General features: G+C 39.7%; 2 protein-coding genes across 2 annotated transcripts in view; both read right to left on the reverse strand.

Annotated features, from left to right (window-relative positions):
• LOC138051339 (uncharacterized) overlaps nt 1-8,789 on the reverse strand; it is a 9,829-nt gene extending 1,040 nt beyond the window's left edge. Inside the window, exons 1-12 of the mRNA XM_068897535.1 lie at nt 8,469-8,789; nt 8,152-8,329; nt 7,409-7,580; nt 5,528-5,695; nt 4,932-5,045; nt 4,060-4,170; nt 3,416-3,512; nt 2,752-2,988; nt 2,054-2,433; nt 1,556-1,723; nt 1,188-1,304; nt 747-869 (exon numbers count right to left, since the gene is read on the reverse strand). Coding sequence (XP_068753636.1) covers nt 747-869; nt 1,188-1,304; nt 1,556-1,723; nt 2,054-2,433; nt 2,752-2,988; nt 3,416-3,512; nt 4,060-4,170; nt 4,932-5,045; nt 5,528-5,695; nt 7,409-7,580; nt 8,152-8,329; nt 8,469-8,649 — 2,046 coding nt within the window. The 5' untranslated portion in view covers nt 8,650-8,789. The remainder of the gene's footprint in view (nt 1-746; nt 870-1,187; nt 1,305-1,555; nt 1,724-2,053; nt 2,434-2,751; nt 2,989-3,415; nt 3,513-4,059; nt 4,171-4,931; nt 5,046-5,527; nt 5,696-7,408; nt 7,581-8,151; nt 8,330-8,468) is intronic.
• LOC138051352 (uncharacterized) overlaps nt 1-15,000 on the reverse strand; it is a 543,513-nt gene that overhangs the window by 141,575 nt on the left and 386,938 nt on the right. The gene's annotated exons all lie outside the window — the stretch shown is intronic.

The raw sequence follows: 15,000 nt of genomic DNA on the forward strand, positions 1-15,000 counted from the left end.
TCGTCAAACTAGTTTTTCAAGTACGAGCATCTGTTTATTGAAGAAGCCGATGATTATAATTGAGCCCGCTGTACCGTGAAAAACCAAGATGGCGGTAAGATCTGGCCTATTAGGCTTGGGTTCGAGACTGTATCCTGGCGACATGCATCGCATACTCAAAGAGAAGATCTTATTGTATTCATGCAGAGTCATGCAAAAGAAAGGCTCTACAAGGAGGTTGGCAGAGATAAGAAACTATTTTCTACTTGCGAGATATTTTAAAATTTCCGTATTTAGTCCATAAGTAAGAAATCAATTTGATCAAATCCAATTAGATGTTATCGCGGTAAATTTAAGCCTCGATGAATTACGTAATAGACATCTGGACTTTGTTCCTTCGCGTTTCGTCAATTTCCATGAAAACATGTTTGATATGCTCTTACAAGATCTTCTGTTAGATTGTCGTAGATAGCAGAAAATACAACGTTTTCGTTCAATTAGTTACTGGGAACAGGCCTTAGTACTTGCTTCCTGTTATTTCTGGCGACGGCTCCAGGACAGATCAGTCGAATCAATTTTCGCATATGTAGTAGCACACTTTTGCAGCATACATTAATTCTAGAGACAAATGGCTTTTAATTTCATACCGATTTCGTGAAATCAGGAGTTAACGACAAGCTGCGCTCATCGGTAGTTAGTTTGGAGTCATTTTCTGTGAAGTAATTAGTGACAGAAAGCCAAAGATTCCTTTAATTAAGCTGGATTACCTCCACCCATGATGCAATGCTGTTGTATTCTGGAATCAAACGATCAGAGAAACCGTGCGACATATGACCCGCTGACACAATTATTGTGGGCGCTTTGCTGTAGGAGCTGGGCAGTTGCTTGTCCTGCAGAAAAAATGTACAACGGGTGAAATGTTGGAGAATTTGTAAAACTGAATCGTGCGTTTTTAAGAGTGTTTCATTGAAGTTATTTTAAAAACGTATTGTTATAGATAGTTATCAAGTTTTCATTCGAAACAAGAGGATGAGTTAGTGTCGTGAAGCACTGGATAATTATAACGACAAATTGAACTAAAAGCTATTCGTTGTTTCATAAAAAACCTTTTGGGAAGTTATTTTTTTTGCACTACGGGTAGTTGGCTAGCCTTAACCAATGTTTTTTCCTTCCTGATGAGACCATTGAAGCTCGAAATTCTTGGTTACCTGGCAAAAGGCGTTGTAGTGGCCTGCCTTGGGTTGTTCGTCATTTGGAAAGCTGACTATTTGTTGATTACTTTCGAGTTTTGCTGCGTTCTGCAGAGTCTGATAGGCAATCCAATTCTGAAAAAAATTAACAGGATCGACAGTGAAGCCCTTTTTCTTCATGATGAAGACCTTAACATCTCTTATTTGTTTCTTCCTCCTTTTTGTTACGAGGGCAATTTACTACAAAGTTGTCAAGGTGCTTTTTTTTAAAGGGAGTTCCTTCGTTTAGTCGGAATAACTCATTTGATCAGACAAAGTTAATGAGTAAATGACCGTTATACTGTAACGGTATTTGTTAATTTCAAAGCAGAAAAAGTCGTATTTACCACCGTGATATTCTCGTGGATTCCATCAAAATTCTGCATTTCTCGTAAGCAGGCGTAAAATCCTTCGGCTTTGGCATTTTCTACCCAGACGGTAGCAGCGTCGTGCTTTTGTCCCAACACAGAATGTTCGGCAGTTAGGAAGACGTACGGTGTCTTGGTAAAGAGGCCCTTCGGTATGAAATAAAAAGTATTGTATCAATTGGGATTATAAAATTAAATTGGTTATTGTAGTTATAAACAAGATGGGCGTTACTTATTTGAAAGTGGAAGAGCTGCATGCAGTGTGCGATGATTAATAATATATAATAAAGCAATTTAAAGTGATTTCAGATATGAAATGAAATTTAATAGAACCAATGGGGAACTCTGGAAACTCCGAGCCCCAGATGAGAATCTGATTTTCCTAGTTCCCAATGAGCACACCGTCGGCTTCCTGGGAGAATACTCTCTAGAGGGTAAACTACCAACATTTAAGGCATGCCTTTTTCGTATCCTTACCGGTCGGAAATTGAATTTTTGGCAGGTTGTTCCATCCCACCATCTCCTTGGCATTTGAAGGTGTCCTGCAGCTGCACCAGCCGGTGATTCTTGGATGGCAACATAATCCACAAAAGTGAGGCCATCATCTGGTGTCAAGCGTTCTGCTCGCCCGGCTTTCAGCGCGCAAAGTTTGAAGTTCAAGTTAGTGACACTTTCTACCCAGGTCACGGCTGCATCGTGAACGAAGCCTCCAGTGCCATTGAAATAGTTGATGGAGGTTTGCACGTTGATTTTTCCTTCGTTGCTCTGAAAACTTGTGGGACTGAAGTAAACTTTTTTGCATTCCACGTCGGTTGTGTGGAGATGGAGAGCCACGCGTCCTCTTTCAAGCACAAAGGCTGGGGAGAAAACGAGAAGATTCACAGCTTAGCATTATTTTAAATCAAATCAATGCAATGTCTTTCTTCTACATGGAAGATCCTATCTAGGGTAAGAGAAACTAAAAAAAATTGAAGAGCGACGATTTAGAATAAGAAATAACAGGAGAACGCTATTGCAGTTCGATGTTTGAAATTGCTATTTGGGTTTAATGTATAAGTCAAATTAGCTTTGTATTTTCGTTTAATTTGTTTCAAGGGATAATCCTCTCCGTGTGGACAATTTTACGGCTTGTTGGCATGGAACTGAAAATGACACTGACTGCGGTGTGTACTCACGTGCACATGGGCCGTCGTGTACCCAGGTGGCGTTGGTGTTTCCAAGACAAATCTCTCTGTTCAGATCACATCTGGTATCATGAGTGACACCATTGCTGTCACAAACTTGTTGGTTATAATTGTAAATGCTGGATTCAGAAGTGCAGTTGTTGCAAATGCAGGAATGTGTCATGTCGGCCTCATTCACTTTGCAGTATTTGTAGGGACCACAGTCTACTTGATAGCACGGGTCAATAACTGGAAAAACAGAAAGAAACGCCGTGTTGATTTCAGCTAAGGTCACGTCAAATAAGATTGATGAATGTTAAACAAGATTTAGAGCTTTGTCATGTTCGCAAATTTACAAGTTTTTTTTGGACAATCCAAATGGGAGGTTGTTAATCGTCTCTCCAGCACTAAACTCCCCTCCTGACCTGGCTACTTTTGGTTAGTAGAGGAAACCATGTTAAGGCCGACCATATTTAACGGGCCAGAATGGGATAGACAAGACTGTGCCTTATTTTTCGGAATAGGAAACTAGCAATTTGAAGACGAAATATCAGTCTTGCCGGAGTTGTATCCTTGACCAGTCGTGTGGTACTGTTATTATGTTTTACGACCTGAAGGAAGCGATTGGTGGTTATTCGCTGCTCTGGGATGCTTTGGATATTTTGACTGTACTCACATCCTATGGCCATGTAATTGACAATAATGGGGTCGTGGCTGGCGTCGTATCGTTGGATATCCTTCAAACAGACCTCTAGTTTTGTCGTGGTAACTGACTGAAAAGCGGAAGTGGAGAACATTCTTTATAGTTAACTGAATGGAACGGTAGCCAAGGCAACCGTACTGACTTATTGTGGCAAGCATAGTAAGTGATTATTGGCAATAGACTCTAGTTTCAAACTATTGAAAGTCCACTAAACGTCTGTTTAATTCTTAGTTTTGAAGTGAATGGATTTTTGAATCCTAGTAGTTTGGGACTAAAACAAATCAGAGCAGACCGAGGTAATTTACTTCACTTCCAGATTTTTATCAATAATAATAATAATTATAATAATAATAAGGATAATAATAATAATAATAATAATAATAATAAATTATTTTAACGTTGGTTTTTGTGGAGAGGGGAAACCTGGACAACCCAGAGAAAGGGAAACCTCGCAGAAGAGTAAGCAACAAACTTTGCCTAACTTATTGCCACGAGTTCGGAACCGAACCCGGGACATCGTGGAAGGCGAGTGTGCTCCCTTTTATATTGTAACTTAACTTTAAGTTGCCAACGTCGCCAGAATTGGTATCTTCTTAACATAGTATTGTTTTACTTACCCTGGTCCATTCGGAAATGGCATTGTTATCTGGTTCAATGGTGTTTTTGTCATGTTCGGCTGTGGTGACTATCTTGGGTGTGCTGTAAAATGGCTTGGGAAAGGTAATTTCCTGAAAAGTAGAAACCAATCAGCGGGTACAATATTCGCCCACTCACTAATAAACCGGTATATATAGATTACTTCATGGTTGGTGAGTGCGTACGATTTTTATTCACGAGTTGTGAAGGATCGGGTAAACGAACGAGTGAGTTTAATGATCCTTCACAACGAGTGAGTAATAATCGTACAAAAGAGCCAATCATGAAGTAATTTGTTTATTATATAAGTACAGAGATCATAAAGTTAACGAGGTAAGTGTTAATGGTGAGGGTATCAAACCACCGATCGTGAACAAAAGCTCTAAACAAATAATAAAATAAATTTGAAATAAAGGAAATCTTTTCCTTCCATACCTCGCTTGAGCACTTTCAAAACTTAAAGATCTTTTGAAGTATTTTTTGTGGAGAAAACTAAGCAATAAGAGATAAAGAACTTTGAAAACCATACACCAGTCGGCCGCCATGTTTACAAATCTGTGCAAAGGCCACCCGCGCCAAAGTTCATCATATTTAGCCAATCAAAAGGCTGACACGACAATTTTTCACTAGTGAAAATAACGATATAGCCAATCAGAGCGTCGATACGTCGTCTTTCACAGGTGAAAAAATCGTATGACCAATCAGCTGGCTTCTGTAGAAGAAAGAAACAATTTTTATCTCGATCCTTTTTGGATTGTAAGTCTCGGTACGTATATAATAAACCGTGTTTTCAAACACGGTACCAGTTGAAGTATTTTTCTCTCTACGTTTGCTGAGAAGTTTTATGGCTCACCTTACAAAAGCTGTAGACTGTATCTTCACGCGGAATATTGACATTTGGAAAGTTTATTTCTTGACCAGTTGGTATGGGCCAGTTGGAGGGTATGGAGGACAATGCCAAAACGTTCTGCAAAAATATAAACTTTTTTTAGTGATGCTAATCACTATCTGTGTGGCTTTTTCTCTTTTGCATTTCTGTGGATGGGTTACTCAGAACGGGGACTATATTACTGACTCTTTAACATTGTCTTTTCAAGCTCAAAATAGAGGAAGTCCCGGGAGAGCATTCTTTCTTTATTAACTCGCAAAGGTTTTGGTGAAAGGCTTGCCTGATGATATCAATGCATATGAAGATGTTAAATGCAGTTGTAAATAATAGGGGTTTGAATGAACTGGTTGTGTGTGGAAATGACACTAACTCTGGCCAATTAGAGAACAGCAAAAAGAACAATTAAAAACCACAAAACTTGAGAAATGCAGGCACACGAACGTGGGAAAATGCTTGTAACTTACTTTTAAATGAAAGAGAAAAGGTTACGCAAGACGTAAATAAGATAAGCAATATTGCTGTCATAGTGATACAAAAAGGTGGTTTGTTTCTGTACATACCACTAGAATATTTTCGTGGATACCGTCAAAGTTCTTCAATTCCCGGAGGCAGACTTGGAATTTCGAGGTAGTGACTTCCTCAGCCCAAATGCTGGTTGCATCGTGGACGTTTTTCGGTGGGTTGGTATGGATAACAGTTAGAAAAACCAGCGGAGGAGGAGAGGTGAACTAAAAGATGTATGCAAGCTAATAAGACTCAGAGCTGCCAGCTGTTACTATACTGTGGTTCTGCCGAGAGACCCTTACCATTCGACGAAACCTTTTCAAAACAGGAACGTGGGAGTCAAAATGACTCAAATTCCCGAATTCGACTATTCCTCCGACGAGTTTCCAAACGTTTCGTTTTATTGGTCCATCCATACCGGGACATGGGTCCTGCTTCAGAGATTCCAACCCTCCCGTTTTGGCCGGAAACCTCTTGTTTTCGGCGAATGTTTCGGGTCTCTCGTTTTCGCTCAATATTCTCCCGGTTTTTGAAACCTCCTAGCCAAAGAAAGATGTTGTTTTCTTTACCCAGTCTTTTAGGACGATTCTTTTCGGCCTTCCGTGTTAACTTTGAGCTTGAAATTGTCAATAAATAAGTTCAAAGCAAATATTGTTATCAACAAACGTGATAGGGACCAATAGGCCTCGGCCTTCGCTGCCTATTTTGACCTGCGATCTTAAAAATGCAGGAAATGTCATCTTAGAGGCACATGTTTCTAAAAGTTTTCCTGGGGAGCATGCCTCGGGACCCTACTTGAGACGCGGCTGCGGCGCTCGCCGGCGCGGCTACGCCGCATTGAAACCTTTTTTTTGGAATTGACAGGGTTGGAATCTCTGCTTCCTTTCTTTTTGTATGCATCTTACGCCAAACTCGTTAACGTGATTTGCTTGATGTCCGTCAAGTCTTTTCTATGAAATTGGCGGCATTGGAAAACAAAGAGTCATGGTCTTACGGAAAGCGCCATCTTCTTATCTTTAAGCTACAAAAATAGTTGAGACACTGAACTGGGAAGACAAAAATTAAGGAGAAATCACCTTCACGTTACATGTTACACTCTCCCCTGGAATGTTTTTCGGGGGGGGGGGGGGTGAAAGTTTAGATGGAAAGACTTTGGGGGAGGGATTTGTCTGAGATTCCTTAAAAGGGAAAGTGTCCCAACACTTTTGGCGCTTATTGTAGATAAAAAGAACAGAAAAGCTCAAGTGTTTCTGTGAAATATAGCGGGAATTGGTAATGAAGATTGCCGCAAAAAGTTTGGGGTCTTCTTTGAAAGAGCGTAATAAAGTGCAACTGCAGCACTTTGTGGAGTGGTTGATTCTTTAACCAAATACTCCAAGAAAGGATATTTCTATCAGGCATTTATAGCAAATACTATTTCTGTTAAATTCTTTCATAATTAATGATGAAATGGTATATGAAATGAATCATATGAACTGCGGATATGAAATCAAGTGAAGCTATGATCTTCGCAGTTACGAACGCAATTTTTACAATTGCGTAGAGAAGCCTGAAAAATTAAGGACCCCGTTGAAGTCCTGAATTTTTCAGGCTTCTCTACGCAATTGTAAAAATTGCGTTCGTAACTGCGAAGATCATAGCTTCACTTGGTCTTTCATAATTGCAGCTGATATTACGGCGGCCATACTAGTGGAAAGAACAATGACTAAAAAGTCTTTTGAACTGATGATTTGACCATTATGCAAAACTTGAGGAACATTTTTCTGTTCTTCTGGTACCAACATGGCCGTCTTATCACGTGTGTGCAATCAAAATAAGAAACATCGCCCTTGATTTCTTTAGTGGAAACGGGAATACTAAAAAATCTAATCTGGTGGCATCCATTTTATTACATTAAAACTTTGAAATTGGAAAGTTTTGTCCGAGAGACTCCTTACCGTAGCACCAGTTCGTACATCAATGCACTTTGAGCCTGTGGTCCAGAAGGGAACACTATCAACTCTGGAAACACCAAAACCATCAACATCGGCTGGTTCAAAAGCTACCCAGGTCATGTAAATTGTAAGGGGTTGGTCGATGGGTCCCGACACGGTCACACAGCCGGTGAAACTGCAAAAAGGAGGGAAGAACAACTATTTAAGCCCTGACAATGCGAAAAAGCCTTTTCTAGCATTACTACTTCCTTAATTTGTCAAAGCTTCCTGTGGTTATTATGATATTCCGCGAAATAACCGCTGGACCTGGTGAAATTTCTGGCAAAGCCAGCTGAGAAGTCATCTTGTTCGATTGCTACTTCCTAAAAATTGTCAAAGCGAACTGTACTTAGTTATTATCATATTCCGAATAAACGTGAGTCCTAGTGAAACGTCTGGCGGAGAAGTTCAAAAATCGAAACTTGCTCGAAGACAACACATATAGTTAAGGTGCTTTCAAGTCGCTTAGATTCTGTTGAAGTTTCTTCTTCGCGATTGTGATTTATCACTCAAATCTTATTTATACACCAAATTATTTCCGCAACTTTCATTTTATCATTTTTATTTGCCTACACGAGAAAAGTTTAAAATAAGTGACAAAGGATCAGTCTGTATTTTACCCTATGAAGACGTAGAAACTCAAAAGACGGAATTAAATTTCTCTATTTCACCCTGTGTGAACGCTTGAATTGATAGAATTTACTCACCCGGCACTAGAAATAGACTCAATCCAGGATACTGCAACGTTGTAAGCAAGGAGCTTCAATCGCATTTGAACATGGACGTTGTTGGTGGCTTCAGCCTTCGGGTCGAAATCAAAACGTTTACATTTATAATCGTCATCTCGATTGAAAGTGATGTGCGCCTCGCCGTTGTGCAGTTTGCCTAAAAAACAAACACAAGTTCAAATGTTGAAATCTCGCGCCATGCGATGAGTGAGGATGAGTGCTATCTAACAAGAAATATCAGCTGTTGACTGTAGAATTGAACCGTCGAGAGTTCACACTATTTGTGTTACGTATACCTGAAATCGGTGATGAAGAAAGAGCCAGAAGCAATAAACTTAGAGCGGCCAATTTGCCCATGACGGAAGAAACCATCTGTGCTTTCGAAAATCCACAGCTACTGAAGACTGAAAACGTGCAAAGGTAGTTTTGAACAGACCTTTTATAACAGTAAAAACAACAGGTTGGCCGCCCGTGCATATGTATGGGCGCGCCGAGGGCGCCCGCACCGCATGTCACACTTACTACCGCACTTCGTCAACAAAGCGAACACTTAGTGCATGATTTTTCAAATAACCAACCATGAGAACCAGCATTCTTCAAGGAAAAGTTTTTTTTTTCTTTTGAGATGCGGGTAAAAAATCCGATTGTTCCATAGAAAGGATAAATGCGATACAAATTATATAAAAGAATTACGACACCAACAAAGACAATTGAATATATTGTTGCTTTGAAATTGCTGATTTTTGACACATCTGAGGTGATCAATGGACTCACCCGACGAGCAAAAGGCGTAGAAAATAAAGGTACACTACCCAATAGCCACGAATCAACAAAAAAAATACGTATTAGCGGGTTGAATTTTGATTAGAACTTATTGTAGTGACATACAATTGTTCTTCAGAGATCACAACTTTGTGCAAAAGAAACAGTAAAATCGTTGAGTTCTCAACATTGGATCCAGTTTGTTTTCTTTATCAGGAATTAACTTGCAAAAAACGGACCAATCAATAAATAATAAACAAAATAAAAGACAATTGCCGTGCCATTATAAAATTATCACTGATCGATAATAAATTTCTCGCTACTGTGTGATTCTGCTGCCAGATGAACAGTTTCATGCGTGTGGAATATTTGCCTCCCTGAGACAAATTATTATGCTTTGTTTGTGTCGTGATATATCACATTTTGCAATCCCCGACAACATGTCACCTTTTCCAAAGCGAATAAGGTTTTCTCAATGTGTTTTTTTTTGGCCAGCTGGCCTGTATTTAAAGTCTGTGTCAGGCGCATTGTCCACTCTTTTCGAGTTTCTTCCGTTTGGTGCGGGTTATGGTCTTGTTGCTTGTCTCAACCATGGATGTTGGGCGACTGATCCTCGGATCTTTCATTCTATGTACCGTCTGTTTTACAGGAGCATCCGCAGGTTTGTGTGCAAATTCTTACTAATTCACCTTTGAGCTTAGTAGGCGTGGAGTGCCAAATGGTTGATGCCTTCTATGTATATGTTTCAAACGAATCTTACCGTTCTACTTTAGTATTTCTTATTTTACCGATATTTTAGGTGCCTATGGCCCAATTATGACATGAATGAAATTTCGAGATTTTTTTCCTCTATACATTAAATATCTAATTAAAATTGCCTTTGAGAACCTATTTGATCTTTGTTTTATCTTGGCATCGAAATCACTATTTGCCTCTCCATTAACAGACCAATTTCGATATATTAAAATTCAGTCCTAAACAAAAGGCACCATCTCGAGACTCTGGGGGAATAAATAAGGATTTGCATGAGTTTATTCCCCAGAACCTCAAGGTGATTTCTTTTGTTTAGGACTGAATTTTAATATATCGAGATTAGTCTATTAAACTATAAGCAGCGAAGAAAGTTGTTTCAGTTATTTTCAAGTTCGCAAAAACTAATACTTTTCTTGGCTGTTCAGTTTTGTTTCAGATACAATGCCTCCCGAAGAAATGATATTCGGATACGGTGAGGTAACGGTTTCTAACAACAGGATTACATGAGCAGCAAAGTTCTCCGATTTACGGCTCCGTTTCCTTCTGGTGATGTAAAGATTCAAATGACTATAGCTTCTGAGAAGTGCACCCCGTAAGTTCCGTGGGCTGAGGACGAAATAATGTCCGGGTAAGCCTCGCTTCACGATCTAGCTGCCCCAAATTTCCATAAAGGGAGTGGCTGAAGTAATTTTAACGAAACAAGCACATACAGCTCACGTTTAACAACATGATATCGAAACAATGAAGCATGAAGGACCGATTTTAATTTACTTTTACTTTATCAACTTGGAAGGAAGGCTTGAGATCACATTGTAAAATTTAAATTCCTTAGTACCTGAAAGTGCCTAAATGTCGTGTTTACAGGGAAATACAAAACTTGTAGTTGTTGGTGATTTCCTTTAGAAGCTTGAAAACACTGAAGAGAATGGAAAAAATCGGAAACTAAAGAGTTTCAAATATAATAACATGACTTTGTAATAGTCCTGTTCAAAAACCAGTTTACCGACTTTGGGTGAACAAAGAATGCGACTTGCACGCCAGGGTATTTAGTTTGATGTTTTCTGCTTTTGAGGTTCAAAGACTGTCTGGCTACCACTTTAGTACTTTCTCCAGGTGGCCGAACAATAAATTGCCAGTCGGAATGTCAGAAGTGACCATGGTTCTTCCGATACAAGGCTCATCCCTCTTTACACATCTGGAACAAAATGTATCGACCAAAAATACGAAAAGGCTAGTATTTGATCGGAGAACAAGGTTTCGATTCAGCGAGTGGTATGAGAAGTCCCACTCTTAAATCTTACTCAGTATTTATCACATTAGTTAAATATTTAAGATAACTTGGTGACAAAATGTATAAATGAATTTGTCTTTCGGGTGTACTCGGGAGCTCCGCATGTGTTTGCAACAGTTGTCCCAGTCATTTGAGTCCACGATTATTTAAACTGAGTTTATTTACTCAGTAAAACAGTTTTACTTTAATCCTTACTATTCTTACTTTTCTACTTAAAATAACCTCTTGTAAAAAAATGATTGTGTAAAAAAATATATATATTCGAACTTCTTGCCAATTGTTTTAAGTTCAGATTTCTTTAATTTACATTTACCCTTTTGTAGAGATTGCTGTTTAGTTTATTACATTTATATCTTTTGTAAATAGGCAAAAGAATTAAAATAAAGTTAATTGAAAAAATAAACTTAAAAAACCTGAAACGGTTGTCCACAAAGCAGAACCCGTAAAATCCCAAAATTGAAAACAAACACGATGCAGCAATCGATTGGGCAGAGGACGTAACATACCAGGGTTTCAGAGCATGCGTAAGAGAGTTAAAGAGCTTTGACGGGTTTCACAGAGACGTTCAAGTAGTGATTGCCATAGCAACAAAAAACATCGCAGCATCAAAAATTAGTGGGTCAACGAAAGGAACACATCGCTTTCAATTTGATTATGATCAAAATCGACTTGTTTGGATCTCGATCATTTCAATTAAAGATCTATGCGAGTGATCAACAACAGATATTTCAAACAGAATCTCAATTAATGAACAATAGGTTTGAACATAAACGTAAATTTTCGTGAATTTCGCCGTTTCCAGAAAAAAAAGTTCTTTTGGTCAAAAGACCGAGAATTCGCAGAGAGCTCATTCCCAAGCCTGCGACATTCGTTTCTCCCAAAAAGACATACGTATCAGTTGCACTTTTCTAGTTTTCAAAAATAACTCTGGTGCAATATACTAAAACATAGCAGAAACGACAGGAAAGCCACATTCAAGCACGAATGGCTGAAATGTTGATTTTGTTTTGTACGCAGGACATTTTAGTACTGCATGTTTTTGCTCCGACGTGTACTTAACTAACACCAACACTCAGTCCAATAAGAGCCGAAGGATACAGCTACTGCAAGGTACTGAATTATCATCTACTTTGTAGAAGATCGTGCAAAACCCTTTCCATGACGATCAACGTAAGAGTCGTTTTAGTGCACACAGTACCCAACAGATCAGCAGCAATAGCGTTTTCAATTAAATTCGACATTAATTGTGACTTGTTGGCTCCAATGGCTTTTGCGAGCTGTAAACATTCATCTTCTGGCACATGCACGGACTGAAAACAAGTAAAACCGCCATGCTTACTTTCTCTCTCGTTGACAGTAAAGTAACAGATGCTTTTAAAGCGCTACTTTTTGCATGCAATAGGACGTCTTCAACCAACCTAGAGATATCAATAACAATAGAGAAATGTACGACCAACATGGTCGACCGTCCAACCACCAACATGGCGGCGATGACGTCACGTGAAAACCTCCCAATGAGACTAAATTGTTACTGAAATTCTTTCAGACGGTGAAATGTGATCAGGAATTTTAGTCCTCCAACCATGATTACAACTGCTGAGCATTATAAAGACAACATTAAAGCAACTATCGACGCTGACAACAACGCCATTCAGGAATGGATTAGGGTAAGAAAAGACGCAGGTTTTTATTTAAATTATTTCTTTAAAATAAATTCAAGCGATATCCTTTCTCAACTTGAGACCTTACCTTTTTCCAATAAAAGTAAAAGGACAATATTTGGTTGAACCAAGTACCAGAGCTTTCATTAAGACCTGATGCCCAAGTGCGGATTTTGAGGTTTGCCTGAAAGTTATCCTGCGGTTTGACGCTCCTCACGACCCAATCACTGTCAACTAGATCATAAGTATATAGGATGCACGAATCATGACATCAACCGGAGATAAGCGCTGGCCTGACGGGCCTTGTAGGCGCGTAGCAGACTTTACCTTACCTTTATCTCGAGAGTAAAAGAAGACAGCTAAGGAAAACAAACTTTTTTTCCTCCAAATGGTTTCGGCTTCGTTCAGAAGAGAGGCTGTATAAGCAGAACTAATCTTACATCAGTTAAGTGCGTTCAACTCAAGAACACCAATTAGAAATTTCACAGAAACAGGCAATCTTGTGAACTGCTTGATTTGTTGTTGTTCAGGTCAATGGGGTAGTAACGCATCACAGTGGATGACTCCATGAAATACGAAGCAATCATTCCCAGAATTACTCGTCTTTTCGATTTGCATGAGATCGAGGTGAAGTGCTCCAGATACCTATCGATAGATAATAGATAGATTCCCAAAATGCCGCCCAAAATGTGAACTCGAATGTTATCGACTGGTACCCGCGTGACTTATTTCGACAAGCGATTTGATTACTATTCGTTCTCTTTCGTCCAACGCAAAAATTAAGAAAAAGACCATTTTACTGTCTTCCCAATCTTCAACCGTTTAATTCAGTTTAAAATAGAAACGTCACATTTAAAACTTAGAACTTTGCTAAAATACCATGCACTTGGATCTCGGTTAAACTATAAAATTTCTTGCAGATTGTAACCCAGGTAACGAAGTCACTTGCCCATATTACGGAGGGTGCAAGGCGACAAGTGCAACCAATCATTGGTGTGTCTGCATTCCATGTGCTACAAATGAATCTGAGCCCCTCTGCGACAACAACAGATTTCTTGATCGGCCAATTACTTTCATAACGTATTGTCACCTCCGGGGTGTTTTTAGTTTATTTATTTATTTATTTATTTTGTGATTCGCCCAAGGGCAGGTGATAATACAATAGGACTCTAGGTCCCCTATATAATATTAACACCCAAACCCAACCCCGGATGAGAAAGAAAACCTAACCCAAAGTACCCATTAAAAAAAAATTAACAACTACAGATAGTCATAGGATTAACTCTTCGACATTTATATATGAACGCCTGGTGACGAGGGAAATATATATCCCCCTGGAGGGAGGGGAGTCCCAGATTGCTCAGTGAGTTTTGTTTTTAGCAATTTGGGACTCCACCTCCCTCCAGAACTTATTATACTCGTCACCAGGCGTCCCGAGTTCAGTGCCATTTTTGAATTGGACACTTCGCGGGGACAACGCTTTCGGGCCGCCATTTTAGCAGGTCAACTTACAAGTTCTACGGAGCCTGGTGGCTTCGCGTTGCTACCTGGAGATGCTTCAGTAGAATCATGGTTTAGAGAAATTCCTGTTCCACGAACCTGGCGTGTTTATTTAGCGACTGGATTCGATTTTCACGAAAAAATTCGTGCTTGTTTTGGGTCGATCGGAGTCCTTAAGCTGGCTTCTGTCTCCTACCTTGTCAGTATACTATGAACCCGGGGGGGGGGGGGGGTACTCGATGTATCCCTGGTTGGGGAGGGGCGGCGCGGCCCCTCATACCCTGACCCTGTTTAAGACAAATGTCGCTGATTTTCCTACCCATTTTAAGACAGAATTCCGATTTTTGGTACCCTGTTTAAGACATTTAACCCAGTTTAAGACAAAAATTGATAAATTCGATACCCTGTTCAAGACAAAAATCCCGAAAAACATACCCTGGCTGGCCGCACGTCCCCATTAAGCCCTTATAAGGGAGTACCCCCCCCCCCCCCCCTATGAAGGAAGGTGAACGGGGACCATTTTTCCCGAAACTTAGTGTACGTATTAAAGACAACAACCGCTCACCACCTGGTAAGTTTTATCAATTTTTATTTCCATTTTCTAGCAAATTTTCAGACCTAAACTTCGCCTCATATGTTCTCTATATATTTAATACCTATGTGACGCACACAGTGAGCCTGGGTTACCTGTGGACTGAGCAAGGAAATTAGATGCTCTGAAGTCGGCGTCAGTCGGAAATTTGTATGTATTTGCGGCTTGAGCTATCGTCGTTCTAAGGCCTGTTCCAAACGTCGTGCTACTGCCGTGCCGAACTCAAATGAAACTGTCATTTCGATTTAAGCACGGCAGTAGCACGCCGT

The sequence above is a fragment of the Montipora capricornis genome, chromosome 6 (genome assembly GCF_036669925.1).
Source record: "Montipora capricornis isolate CH-2021 chromosome 6, ASM3666992v2, whole genome shotgun sequence".
Taxonomy (NCBI): Eukaryota; Metazoa; Cnidaria; class Anthozoa; order Scleractinia; family Acroporidae; genus Montipora; species Montipora capricornis.